The 12,825-nt window shown below is 36.1% G+C and overlaps 1 protein-coding gene across 1 annotated transcript in view; it reads left to right on the top strand.

The window, feature by feature from the left end:
• Nucleotides 1–12,825, top strand: part of cdh23 (cadherin-related 23) — a 475,220-nt gene that overhangs the window by 47,009 nt on the left and 415,386 nt on the right. The window contains exon 3 of the mRNA XM_056471434.1: nt 1,275–1,352. Within this exon, the coding sequence (XP_056327409.1) occupies nt 1,275–1,352 (78 nt within the window). The remainder of the gene's footprint in view (nt 1–1,274; nt 1,353–12,825) is intronic.

The raw sequence follows: 12,825 nt of genomic DNA, 5'->3' as shown, positions 1-12,825 counted from the left end.
GATAGAAATAGATAGATAGATAGAAATAGATAGATATAGATAGATAAATATATCTATATATATATATATATATATATATATATATATAAGTTAAAGATTCTGTTACTTTAGTAAATCAAACATTCATTCGTTCATTTTCCTTCGGCTTAGTCCATTTATTCATTAGGCGTCCCCACAGTGGAATGAACCACCAACTTATCCAGCATATGTTTTATTTAAAAATGTTGACAGAGACACTTTTGAGTATTTAAGTGTACTAATATATAATATAAAATAAAAGAATTATACAATAAAGTACTATATAATAAAAATAAATACTATATAATAATGTAGTAATAAAAGTAGAAATTAATTTGATAAATCATTCATTCATCAATTTTCTTTTCGGCTTAGTCTCTTTGTTAATCAGGGGTCGCCACAGCGGAATGAACCGTCAACTTATCCAGGACACTGCTTGCTGCAGAGCCACTTGCTCCTCCTCCTATAAGCTGTTTTAATGCATACACCCACCGCACCCCTAACCCCAACCCCCAGTGACATCACTCGTAGAAGAAGTGCAAGGAAGGAGGAGCTGATGCTCAAGCTCCCCCTTGCTGGAGCTCAGCTCTGCCCAAGTGGCTCTGCAGTGAGCGCCACTTGACTTATCCAGCATATGTTTTACGCAGTGAATGCCCTTCCAGCTGCAACCCATCACTGGGGAACACCCATACACACTCATTCACACACTCATACACTGCGGACAATTTAGCTGACCCAATTCATCTATAGCGCATGTGTTTGGACTGTGGGGGAAACCGGAGCACCTGGAGGAAACCCATGTGAACACGGGGAGAACATGTAAACTCAACACTGAAATTCCAACTGACCCAGCTATGGCTCGAACCAGCAATCTTCTTGCTGTGAGGCAACTGCGCCATAGAGCTGTCCTTGATAAAATTAAAATTGTAATAAATTTACCAGTAATTTTTGAGTTAAAATGGTTCAGAAAAAAGAAAATTGTGCAGAGAACGTGTCCGTGTTAGACTATTAAATCACATACACTTTTTTTATACACACAAGCGCGCGCACACACACACACACACACACACACACACACACACACACACACACACACACACACACACAGCCCTAATATTGATCGAAATTGTGGCTCCACATTGTGAGTGTTCATTTGATGTGTCCATTGATGTCGTCTTGTGTTTGCTGTCTAATGTAACAGCAGTAACTGTGTGTGCTTTTCTTTTAAGACCCATGCATGTCTCTCTCTCCTCCAGCCTCTGCTAATCAGCCGCCTCGTTTCCAGAATTACTTCTTCCAGTCGTACCTGCTCGTCTATGAGGACACACCAGTGGGTGAGTGTCTCAAACACACACTTCTCTGACTGTACACACGCTAATGGAGCTTTCTACACAAACTCTCACAGATGGACTTCAGTTTTCATGATTTTAGACCATAAGGGTTTAATCTTAACAAATCTAACATGTTTGGCTTGACTTTCGGTTTGTTCAGAGGCTTTTGAGTGCAAGCTATGCGAATATTGTAGGTTTTATAATGAATTCAGAATTTGAATACTAGATAACGTTTGTGTCTGTTATGAAAGTCACCGTGTTGTCATGTCATGACAAGAAACTTTTCAGAATGCAAGTTTCTTCCCAGTCCGTGTTTTTTTTTTAACTGCATGAGTGATGTCATCGAGAAGTCAGAAATACCAACCGGCTTCTGGAAAAAAGAGTGTAAAAAACAATGGCTGCCAAAGTGGTGTGTTTCGGGCTGGTAGCCTTGACATCAGGGTTGGGTCGATAGACGATCATGATGCTGAGCCGGCTACATGATCCTCCGCCCTGCTCCCACCTCAGCAGCAACCCACTCGCGAAACATACACACTTAGGCCCCGTTTACACTAATACGTCTTAGTTTTAAAATGGCATTTTAGAACAAAAACGTTCCTTGTCCACACTGATGCTTCACCTAGCATTTTTGAAAAGCCCTCCTTCCACGCTATACCGCTAAAAACGCACATCACGTGACCACACGCATGCGCTGCAGTGTATGCCTTCTTCTGAGCTCCAGCAGTCAGCGGGTGCTTTGAGCACAAAACCCCAGAGAGCAGAGCACGTCAGACAGTTAATCAAGGATGTACCGCTGGGTTGCGTCTCACTATAGTTGTTAAACGTGATATTTAATTAATCTTGTCTCTATCTAACGACTCTTCGGTCTTTTGAATCTATCAGGTGTGTCACAGCATCAGTACACTGCTTCATACTTTCGCTTTCACACTTGTACTTAATAATTTTTGTGAAAACCTCAGATACTGTTGGCTGGTTCCTGTTGGTTGTCAACCTTTTTTAGCAACCAAGTTTGTCAATGTCATTATAATGACATAAATCACTCTGCCTATTCATGCCAGAGTCCCGTGGAGAAAGTGATTGACAAGTGGTCATTTGTGTGTAACTTATCTTTGTTTGTGATTTGGTTACATATGGGTAAAACTAAGACCATGCGGGTCGGGTAGTTAAAACGGTAGGCTACAAATAATTAATTTGTTATGAATAAATGAATTATTCATAAATAATTAATTCACTGCCGCCTACGATGAAGATGCCATCGTCCATCACGATGTTTCACATTAGACATCGTACTATGCCAAATCGATTGACATCGCCCAACCTTACTTGACATCGGAAAAGCCTTCAAATGAAAGGCAACCCCACAGTGGATCTCCGTTTGCTTAATTCTATAGTCGCTTTTTCATTTTGTCATGTTTGAATTGTCATAATTCAGGTCGGTCAGATTTAGGGCAAAAATAGGATTTTATTGTGTAGTTATTTGGAAATGGATTTTTCAGTTTGGTTAAAATGATATAAAATGACTTTAATTTTAAATTCTGATTGAATGCAAATGATGAAATGATGATATACAAACACACCTGTGACTGAATGCAGTATATTTGTTGCTTAGCCTTCCAGCAACCAACTTATCAACTACTGTCTTCATGGTTTTATTTGCTTTTTTTTGTGATAATGTTAAACATTTGTGACCCTGGACCTGTTATGTTGCACGGGTATATTTTTGGCAAAAAAAATACAGGAATACAGCACTTAACATTTTTACATTTGAACATTTACATTTTAAGTTACTTTATTATGATGTCTTGATAAATAAACAGTTCCTGAGTGTTCTGGTGCGACACAGAATACTCCTGTAAAGAGGGATTGAATAGTCTTTGACTGGGATGAGAGGAGTCTTTTACGATATACCTTGTTTTCTTTATGCAGCATTTGTGGTAAGTGTATTCAATTAAGGGAAGCTCTAAACCTCAAAAAGAATATTTATTATTCATTAATTATTTATCATTATAAATAGTTTGAACATTAACACTGTACTCTACTTATCGGTAAAAAATCGAACAGAATAAAAAGTCAATGTTTAAAATGTGCTTTTAAAAGTTGATTAAAAATGGTAGACTGCTGTTCTTGAAGTAAACGGAAAACTCATGTACTTAAATGTAAAGTATTAACAAATAGTAACCTATTCATCAAAACCTGGAAATACTGCTTGGACCTCATAAATATAGGCTATATGTCATCATATTCATATATAAACCATTTTTGAACAATTTTGCAATATGTTGCATGTACACATGACATATTTGTATATCTTTGAAATCTAAACATTAACTTGCTTTTTAAAATAACTGATTTGGAAATACATCTTTAAATTAGAAATTAGATCTGCTTACGCACAGTCCTTTCCAGTATGTGTGTCAGAAAAGTGAGTGATTATATGCATAAATACACTGCTTGACCAATTCATACGTGATTTATCCATTCATATGTGCAGAATTTCCATGATTTAAGATCTCATCTTAAGTGGACCATTGAGTTAGGGTTAACCGCATACAGAGACTAACTTTAATTAGGCTATATTCTAGCTTCAAGCTTCAAGCGAGGCAAAGTTGCTTAAGTCTATGTTCAGTGTCCCATGTTAAGTCTATGTTATCTGACCCTCAGTCTATGGTTTGCCTACGTTTTTTATCCTCCGTTTATGGATCATTTGAATCATTTGAATCACATTCAGATAAATTAGCCTAAATCTAAGGTAACAAATTAATCGAAAGCTACGCTGCTTTACAAAACAAATAACTTTATATATCGAAAACGCGCATTTTGTGATAATTATTTTACCAATGAAGTAGCATGGGGAAATTCCTGAGTCTGCAGTAACAACAGCACTGGTCCACAAGTGCCTCGCACATCTTTCTCTGGCTCTGCGCCAACGTAGGTTGATTTTTAGCATCTGAAGACACGATTAACTAAAGTAAACATTCTAAGCACACTAATGTGATTGTATGCTTCAGGAAACAGCTGGTGCTGATCACGTCAGTATAATCGTTCGCGTCAAAGGGTTAAAAATGTGTTGTTATTTTTTTTCTTTCATTATTAAGTATTTCTCCATGTACCACTTAGAGGAAGCCCACGTACCACAGCTTGAGAACCACTGCTCTAAATGTCTGGGCATTTTTTGTATGGGTCAAAATTATAGTTTTGTTGTGCCAAAAGTCATTAGAAAAATAAGTGAAGATTTTCTGTTACATAAAGATGTTTTTTACACTTCCTATATCAAAAATTTAATTAATAATATGTATTGCTAAGAACTTACTTTTGACATCTAAACATGATTTTCATAGCTTTTTGATCTTCTGAATGGTCAAATTACTGATTTTCTAAATAGTTGTATTTTGGCCCAATCTTCTAACAAACAAGTGGAAATCAGTGGAAAACGTATGTATTTAGCTTTCATATAATGCACAAATCGTAATTTCCTAAAATGTACACTTACGACTGGTTTTATGGTTTAAGGTCTAAATGTTTAATCTACAAAATGCACCACATACAAAACATTTTCGTTTATTAAAGAGTGCTAATCTCCATTCACTTTCTACACCCCTCCCTCTCTCTTTCTACAAATCTTCATACCTTATTCATAGGGTTTCTGTCTTTTAATGCCTTTTTCACCTTACCCAGTCTTTAGGTCGAAGAGCATTCATGTTTGTTTAACCTTGTGACCTCTTGTTATCATAAGCTGCTTTTGTGCTCTTATCTGACCCTCAGTCTATGGTTTGCCTACGTTTTTTATCCTCTGTTTATGGAATGAATGATAAACACTTGTTTAGAATTTAAGTATTTGGTAAAGCACTTGTGTTGTGTTTTAGGCTTAGAAAATAATTTATATTGATAAAAACCCTTTTGACTTCTAAACTAAAGACTTTCTATGCATTCTCTCGCAGTACATTTGCTAAACACACACTTTTTTTGCATTTGGTACGTTGTAAATACAGAAATACAGCACTGAACATTTTTACATTTGAACATTTATATTTTAAGTTACTTTAATATGATGTCTTGAATAGACTCAATTCAAGTAGAGATAAATTCAGATAAAGATGGATAAGTGTATTTTTGTAAAACATACTCCAATCTTTTTGTATTTACAGTTTATTAGATTATTTTTAATATTTAATTGATCGTTTAATGCAGATAAATGACAGATGCTGAGTAAATGAAAAACTGAATATTGCTGTTATGATCACCAGCGATCTAGCGGCTGCAGATCATTGGTAAATGGGCAGATAGCAATAGAACTACAAATCTGCCATGTATATGGACTACAGTTCCAGTCATGCACCGCTCACTCACACCTTTTCCCGATTCCTTTAATTGCACACACACAGCCGGAGAACCTTCCAGGACTGATTACATGGACTTTAAAAACAGCACACACACATTAGTGCTGAGTCTTGTTTATCTGTCATTGTGAACAATACGACACGTTTTCCTTGCCTTGATTTGTTTTGTTTGTTTATTGACGTTGTATGCTGACTGCCTTTTCACCATCCGCTTGTTTATTGACCACGACTCTGGATTGCCTGTATACATCTGTTTGTTCTTGTATTGACCATTGCTTGCCTGACCATTCTCATAATAAATCCTGCATTTGGATCTGCACTCCTTTGTCAGCGCCCCATTCACATGACAATTTCATTTTTTTTTCCAACATCGTACAAAAAATAATCACTCACTTTTATTTTTCTTTCAAAGTTGTAAACTGAACAGGACATGTTAGCAAGCCAGCTTTGATTTTTGCAGCAAAGATGGAGAAAAGAAATGCATGATTGCTGCAAAATTAAGGGTACCCTTTTCGGATGTGCTGTATAGTTAGTTTAGATTGACCTCAAGCAATGTATTCGGTCTCAAGCAGTGCTTTACTCTAACTGCCTGTGTCTTTAAGTTTCTGTCTGTGCCTGTATGTATTTCAGCATTTTTAGGGTCCCCGATGATTGACAGGGCAATTTGAGAGTGTCAGGGTTTTCATCACCTTGCCGGGTGTTGTCGTGAGTTGGTTTTAAAATAGATCTATCGGGCCTCCTCGCTGATAGCAGGCTCTCTGAACCGCAAATACACTTATACCACACTTATCCATAAAATCGCAGAATTCTGCCATCCAGCCTATTTTACCTCAACTGTCTGAAAACAAGCAGAGTGTGTGGATGTTTAGTTGCATTTCACAACTGCACCTCTGATGCTTCTAATTTCAGGGCGTTTTTTCAGCTGTGAGCGTTTAAGCCTTGTGGACTTTTAAAGAATACTTTTAATAATAAAAAGTAACAGAACCAATTTCAGCTTTTTTTGTCGATAGTCTACAGAACAAACCATCGTTATACAATAACTTGCCTAATTACCCTAACCTGCCTAGTTAACCTAATTAAGCCTTTAAATGTCACTTTAAGCTGTATAGAAGTGTCTTGAAAAATATCTAGTTAAATATTATTTACTGTCATCATGACAAAGATAAAATAAATCAGTTATTATGAATGAGTTTATTAAAACTATTATTTGAGTTTATCTAATGTAAATGGCTCAGCATGCTCTACATTGTGCAGCATCAGCGTCTTTGCTGTGCAACTGATTTTGTATTGTATATGAACACTTGGATTCATGTTTCAAACAGTAATTGGGGGAAAAATTAAATCGGGGGCTAATAATTCAGGGGGCTAATAATTCTGACTTAAAAAAATGAAGTGACTGTTGTGCTTGCAAGCCAGCAATTTTTTTAAAACTACAGCATTTTCTTTAATTTATTGTTTTTTTATTAAAATGTAAAAAGCAAATCTTCCTCTCCCTGACTTTGATGGAATGCTGTAAAATATTTAAAGAAAGAACTGTTGTGAGGTTTGATGTTGGTCATTTAGTGTATGGGATTTTGTTGAACTCTGCATTCATTCAATCAATCTGTTTTTTAAAAGAGGACCTATTATGCAAAACTCTCTTTTATAAGGGGTTTAAACACAGTTGTGTGGTAACAGTCTGTGAGTATAGCCATCCTCTAATTTAAAAAATGTATTAATTCTATTTTTTATAATAACACCTCATAAAAACATCTGCAGAAACACTTGGATTGACATTTTCCCTTTGTATGTGTAATCAGAGGGGGAAATCCCCACCCATTAGTGATGATCTCTTCCTCATTAGCATAGACAGCCCTGGTGAGAAGCAGAATTCCGCTATTAGAGTTTTGAATCTGACGCTATGCTGACACACAGGCATTTGTAGCTCCGCCCTCTTTTGAAAAGAACAAAATCTCATTTGAATTTGAAGTGACAGTCACCAAAGCGGCACAATTTCTACCAAAGCCTAAAAGGGGCAGTTTCAAAGAGTTATAAAAAAATATTTGTTGGGTATTTTGAGCCGAAACATCAAATACACACTCTAGGGACATCAGAGACTTATTTTACTTCTTAAAAAAGAGGGGCATTTATGCATAATCTGAAAGCTGAATGAATAAGCTTGGACAACTTGTTAGGATAGCATATATATGACTGAGATAAAAGTATTTGAATATGAGGGTTAAAAAAATCTCAATGTTGCTAATTTACAGTAGGAAATGTACAAAATATCTTCATGGAACAAGATCTTCACTTAATAATCTATTCATTTTTGCCATAAAAGAAAAATCTATAATTTTGACTCATACAATGTATTATTGTCTTTTCCTACAAATATATCCATGTAACTTGAAACCGTTTTTGTAATTCGGAGTCAGTTTGAATGGTCTCAAATATGTAATTTTGTGTGGATGTGCATATTTTGCTATCTTTATATATTTCTGTAGATGCTGTAAAAAACGTTGAATGAATCGTTTTATGTTTCTCCAATTCGATTGGTTTGCACTGCAATAGCTGCTCCATAGCTGTGCAGTAAATACTTTAATAGTGCGTTCACACCAGACGCGGTTGAAGCATCAAACGCGAGTGATTTACATGTTAAGTCAATGCAAAGGTGTGAATAGACATCCATGATGCAATTCGCACAAATGAAGCGGCGCGAGTTGATCGTTTTGCATGTTCAACTTGCGAATTGCTCGAGTTGGAAAATCTAAACTTTTAGTGGACATTCGCGCCACGTTAACTAACCAGGAGCTTGCTCTTGTAGGGGCGTGATTATGACGTAGCGCCTGTTGTCAGTGTCACAAGGGGAAATCCTCCTGCTGACACCGGACAACAGCTCATCAAACTGGGCTCGGCTCAGTTGGAAGCAAAGCTGAAAGCTTCCATCATCCAGGTATAGTTTCTGAAAGAGTTGATGAACTCACAGAGATAGGTGCACATTAGATAAACTCAAAACTAGTCGACAACTTTTTTGTATGACAAGTTGACAAGTTTTTAAAAAGCAGTCGTTCACATCCTAATATGTTAATTTCTGTTTATTGAGATTAATTAGGATATGACAAGCTGTTCCCAGACCAAGCGTTGGTTCAGTCAGGGTTCATTTCCACCCGCAGCAGTGTCAGCGTGCCCTGTGTGTCCTCTGCCCTGGGTGACTCTGATTGGTGGTCGAAGCCATCAGCCATGTCTGATTGGATGACTCTGATGGCTTATTCATGGAGAGGGCGGATGATTGGACAGTGCCAATTTGTCAGAGTTATAGTTTATTAGTAGCGCAGATGTCCTCGTACTGGAGGACTTCCAAAAGACACACACATACTGGCACACCGCGACACAAACACACACACACTTACACTCAAACCAAAGCATTCAGACTCATGACTGTTCACTGCGGTATGTGTGTGTATATGCATATAATCATGATGAGCAGTATCAGTGTTTGTACAGGATCAATTGAGTTTGCACTTCATATTGCTCGATTAATTTTTGTCAGTGCATTAGTGAGAATGTGTGTGTATGTGAGAGCTTGTGCTTTTTTTAGAGGACAAATGTAACAGGAAATTTTGAAATCAGGGTTTAAAAGTTTTGAGTTGTAAGATGTGTCTTATGGTCACCAACACTACATTTATTTGATCGAAAATACAGTAACAACAGCAATATTGTGACATATTACTACAATTGCGAGTAGTTGCTTTCTATTTTGAGTTCATTTTGAAATTTTGTGATGACAAATCTGAATTTTCAGTAGTTTTATGGAGCGAAGTTTACCAATATTTCACAAATCCAGAAATTTGCCTAGAATCACTTGACTTGCAAACAAACAGCTACCACTTTGCGATAACAAATGTCAGTTTAAACAAAATCCCAGTGGTGTTAACAAATAAACATACTGTGCTTTACAAATAAATCATATTTCATGAATAAATACAGTCCATCTGCATGTAACTGTATGTAGCCCTTGAACAAACAGATCTAGTGTATACAGCGGCATACCTGCAGATTTTCTCACAAATGCACCCAAGTAGATTTGACGGATTCTGACAAATTAATCCACTTCATCTTGCAGCATAGATCACTTTATAACAAGGTGTGCAGTATAAAGACAGGTTGTGGTGGATGGTTAAGAATGCCTGGTGTTTCGCTCACCTTCCCATTACTGATGTTTAGTGTGTGTGTCCATATCTACAACATAATGCCAGTCTCTGTTAAGGACAAATTCAAACCTATGAACCCAATATTTCCTCTTTCTTTTTTCTTTACTTTTCATTACTGCATGAAGATTGGGTTTTTTATCGTTTAGATTTTTTCTTAATTCGTTTTATTTAAAGAAAAATTTTGCAACAGATTTATTATGCAGCAGACTCAGTGTGCAAGGTTTATGTGGATGAGGAATTATTAGGATAATAAATACGAACATTTCTGAAATATGAAAAAACCTTTAGACCTTCAGGCTTACATAATTCTAGTGGTCCATGTTCAGTTGGTGCTCAACACAAATTTCTTTATATTATTGATGGTACAACAGCTTTTAATGTATTTGCAGGAGCTCAATATTTGCATTTTTTTGAACAAATACAAAGTTCAAAAGGAGAGCATTTAGTTGACTTAGAGTTTTTTTTTACTTATAAATACCTTATATTTAATTAATTTGACATGTTTTTGCGGATTTCCCAGTACTGGGTTGCGGCCGGAAGGGCTTCCGCTGTGTAAAACATATACCTGAGTAGTTGGTGGTTCATTCCGCTGTGGCAACCCCTGATAAATCAGGGACTAAGCCAAAGGAAAATAAGTGAAGGTCTTTACTGAATAAAAATATTTATTTCTTTTAAAAAATACAACAGATTAAATATATATTTCTGAATTAATTCTGAATGAATTAATTTTTATTAATGCTTTTAAAGAATGTGTATTTATTAGAAATGTGTGGTTTTTGTTTATGCTAATTACTCATAATATGCTAATATAATAACTGATTCCCATTCTACTATTGCTGTTGTACATGGTCTGTATCTTAATGTAAGTAAAACATAAGTAATTATTCCCTGATGTCCACAAGGCTATTGCTTGTATGTGTTTTAAGGTGGTTTCTCACCGCAGCAGTTTATCAGCCTGGCAATTTATGACTCTCTTCTTCCTTCTATCTGGAAAATTCCGCTGAGACGCCTCTGTTTGCTCGCTCCCAAATTGGCAAGTGGCTTAATTAGACTAATTAGTCAATTAGCTAACTGTAGCACGCGCATTCATCTGTTTAAATGACAGAATACTTCAGGCCTGTTTGGCTTTGAATAAAGGGCATACTGCAGATAATTATAATGTTAGTTTAACAGCAGTCTGCTGCGACCACTGAGAGGAATATGAAGACTTCATTAAAAGCCCTGGAATGCACCATTTAGGTGAACTGGAGGTTGAAGACAAATAAACATGCACTGCTTGTTCTGGGGTTTAAAGCTTAAATCCTGTAGATGTGGGTCTTGGATTTGGTTGCAGATAATCAACTGTGCTCAATGCTGTAATTTTTGATTTTCGCTTGTTTTGTTAAGAGGTGGAAAGAGTGCATGACATGTTTACATATGCTTAATAGTTGCTCTTTGGATAGGTTATAGATATTTGTCTTCTGAATCATGTTTTTTTGCTTATTTTTATAGCTTATCAAGAAAAAAAAAACACTGTTAATATTTCAGGGAGTTCTGTATTTGTTACTTGTGCAGTAAAAATTTTATTCTACATGTTTACATTTACCTCTGCCAATAATTTCTCTTATACACTGAAAAAAATTATTTATTGGATTTATTTATTTTTGTTAAAGATTTGTGGTTGCAAAAAAATTGTATGGGCTGAATTTAACAAACAAATTCAACTAAATTTATTAGTATTAGTTTAAATTTAGCGCATATAAATAGAAATGGCAAGATTTCTGATGCACAACGAACAGCCGATCTGTTGTTTCAGAAGGTTTGAAGGTCATGTTTTGGTCTGAATCTGTAACTGAAGGGGTCTAGACTTGATCCGTCTTGCAGAGGGTCTCGTCTTGACTCCAGCTCTGGAGCTTTTACACTTACAGGCTATTATAGACAATTTTGAGGGATGTAAACAAAAACAATGGTCCCAACTAATTTCCTGTTTTACATTTTTTATTTCAATAGCTTCTGAGAATCCAAAAAGAGCCACATATTGATGAATAATTCTATGATAGCTGTTTTAACATTAAGTTATGATTGAATTGCCTTTTATTACAGTTATGAAATAGTTTGATAACAAGCAGCAAATGTTCATGGGCCAATGACATCACCACATTGAATTGGTCTACAGATTCAGATAAATCTGATGTTTCTGCGTTGTGTCCTGATGTCCCATTCACAGCTTGATGTTTTTACTAATATGTAAAAATAATAGATTTTCATAGATCATTTTGCATGGATAGCATGGTGTTTAAATGGAGTTCTTGCTTTTGTTTTAATGTTAATTTTTAGATTTTGTCTGATCAACAAATTGGTTTCTTGGCACAAAGAACTACAGCTGAAAGTAATTTATTTATTTTTTTGGAAATAGACATTATTCTACAATGGACCCATTTCACAAAGACGGTTCTGATGCATTTAACGGTCATCAGCATCTTATGCTGTGTTCACACCAGACGCTGTACTCACAAATTAATCACGCTATTCACACATAAATAGACACATGAACATTTTGAGTTTACTCACTTTATTTACGTGTCAAATTCGCTTCATTCTTATGCCAAATTTGTTTCATTCGCGCATTAAATTTGTTTAATTCTCGTGTCAAATTCGATTAATTTGCACATCAAGTTCACGTCACAATAGATGCAGATTCGTGTCATAGGCAGGGCGTCTCTCTGCCTGGTGAATCTATCTTTGTTCCTAAATGGCTTACATGGATTTTACTAAGAGAGTAGCTGTGCTTTATATGCTTTAGGAAGGCTGAAAAACAGCGTAGATTCGTTCGGCACCATGTCTGAGTCCACTAGATCCTTTCAGAGGTGCACCCAGCTCTATGAGTTCATCTGTTTCTCCAGAAACTGTACCTGGAAAATGGAAGCTTTCAGTGGTGCTACAGAGTAAGCTGAGCCCAGTTTGATGAGC

The sequence above is a fragment of the Danio aesculapii genome, chromosome 13 (assembly GCF_903798145.1).
Source record: "Danio aesculapii chromosome 13, fDanAes4.1, whole genome shotgun sequence".
NCBI classification, from domain to species: domain Eukaryota; kingdom Metazoa; phylum Chordata; class Actinopteri; order Cypriniformes; family Danionidae; genus Danio; species Danio aesculapii.
This window is presented reverse-complemented; position numbering and strand designations above follow the sequence as displayed.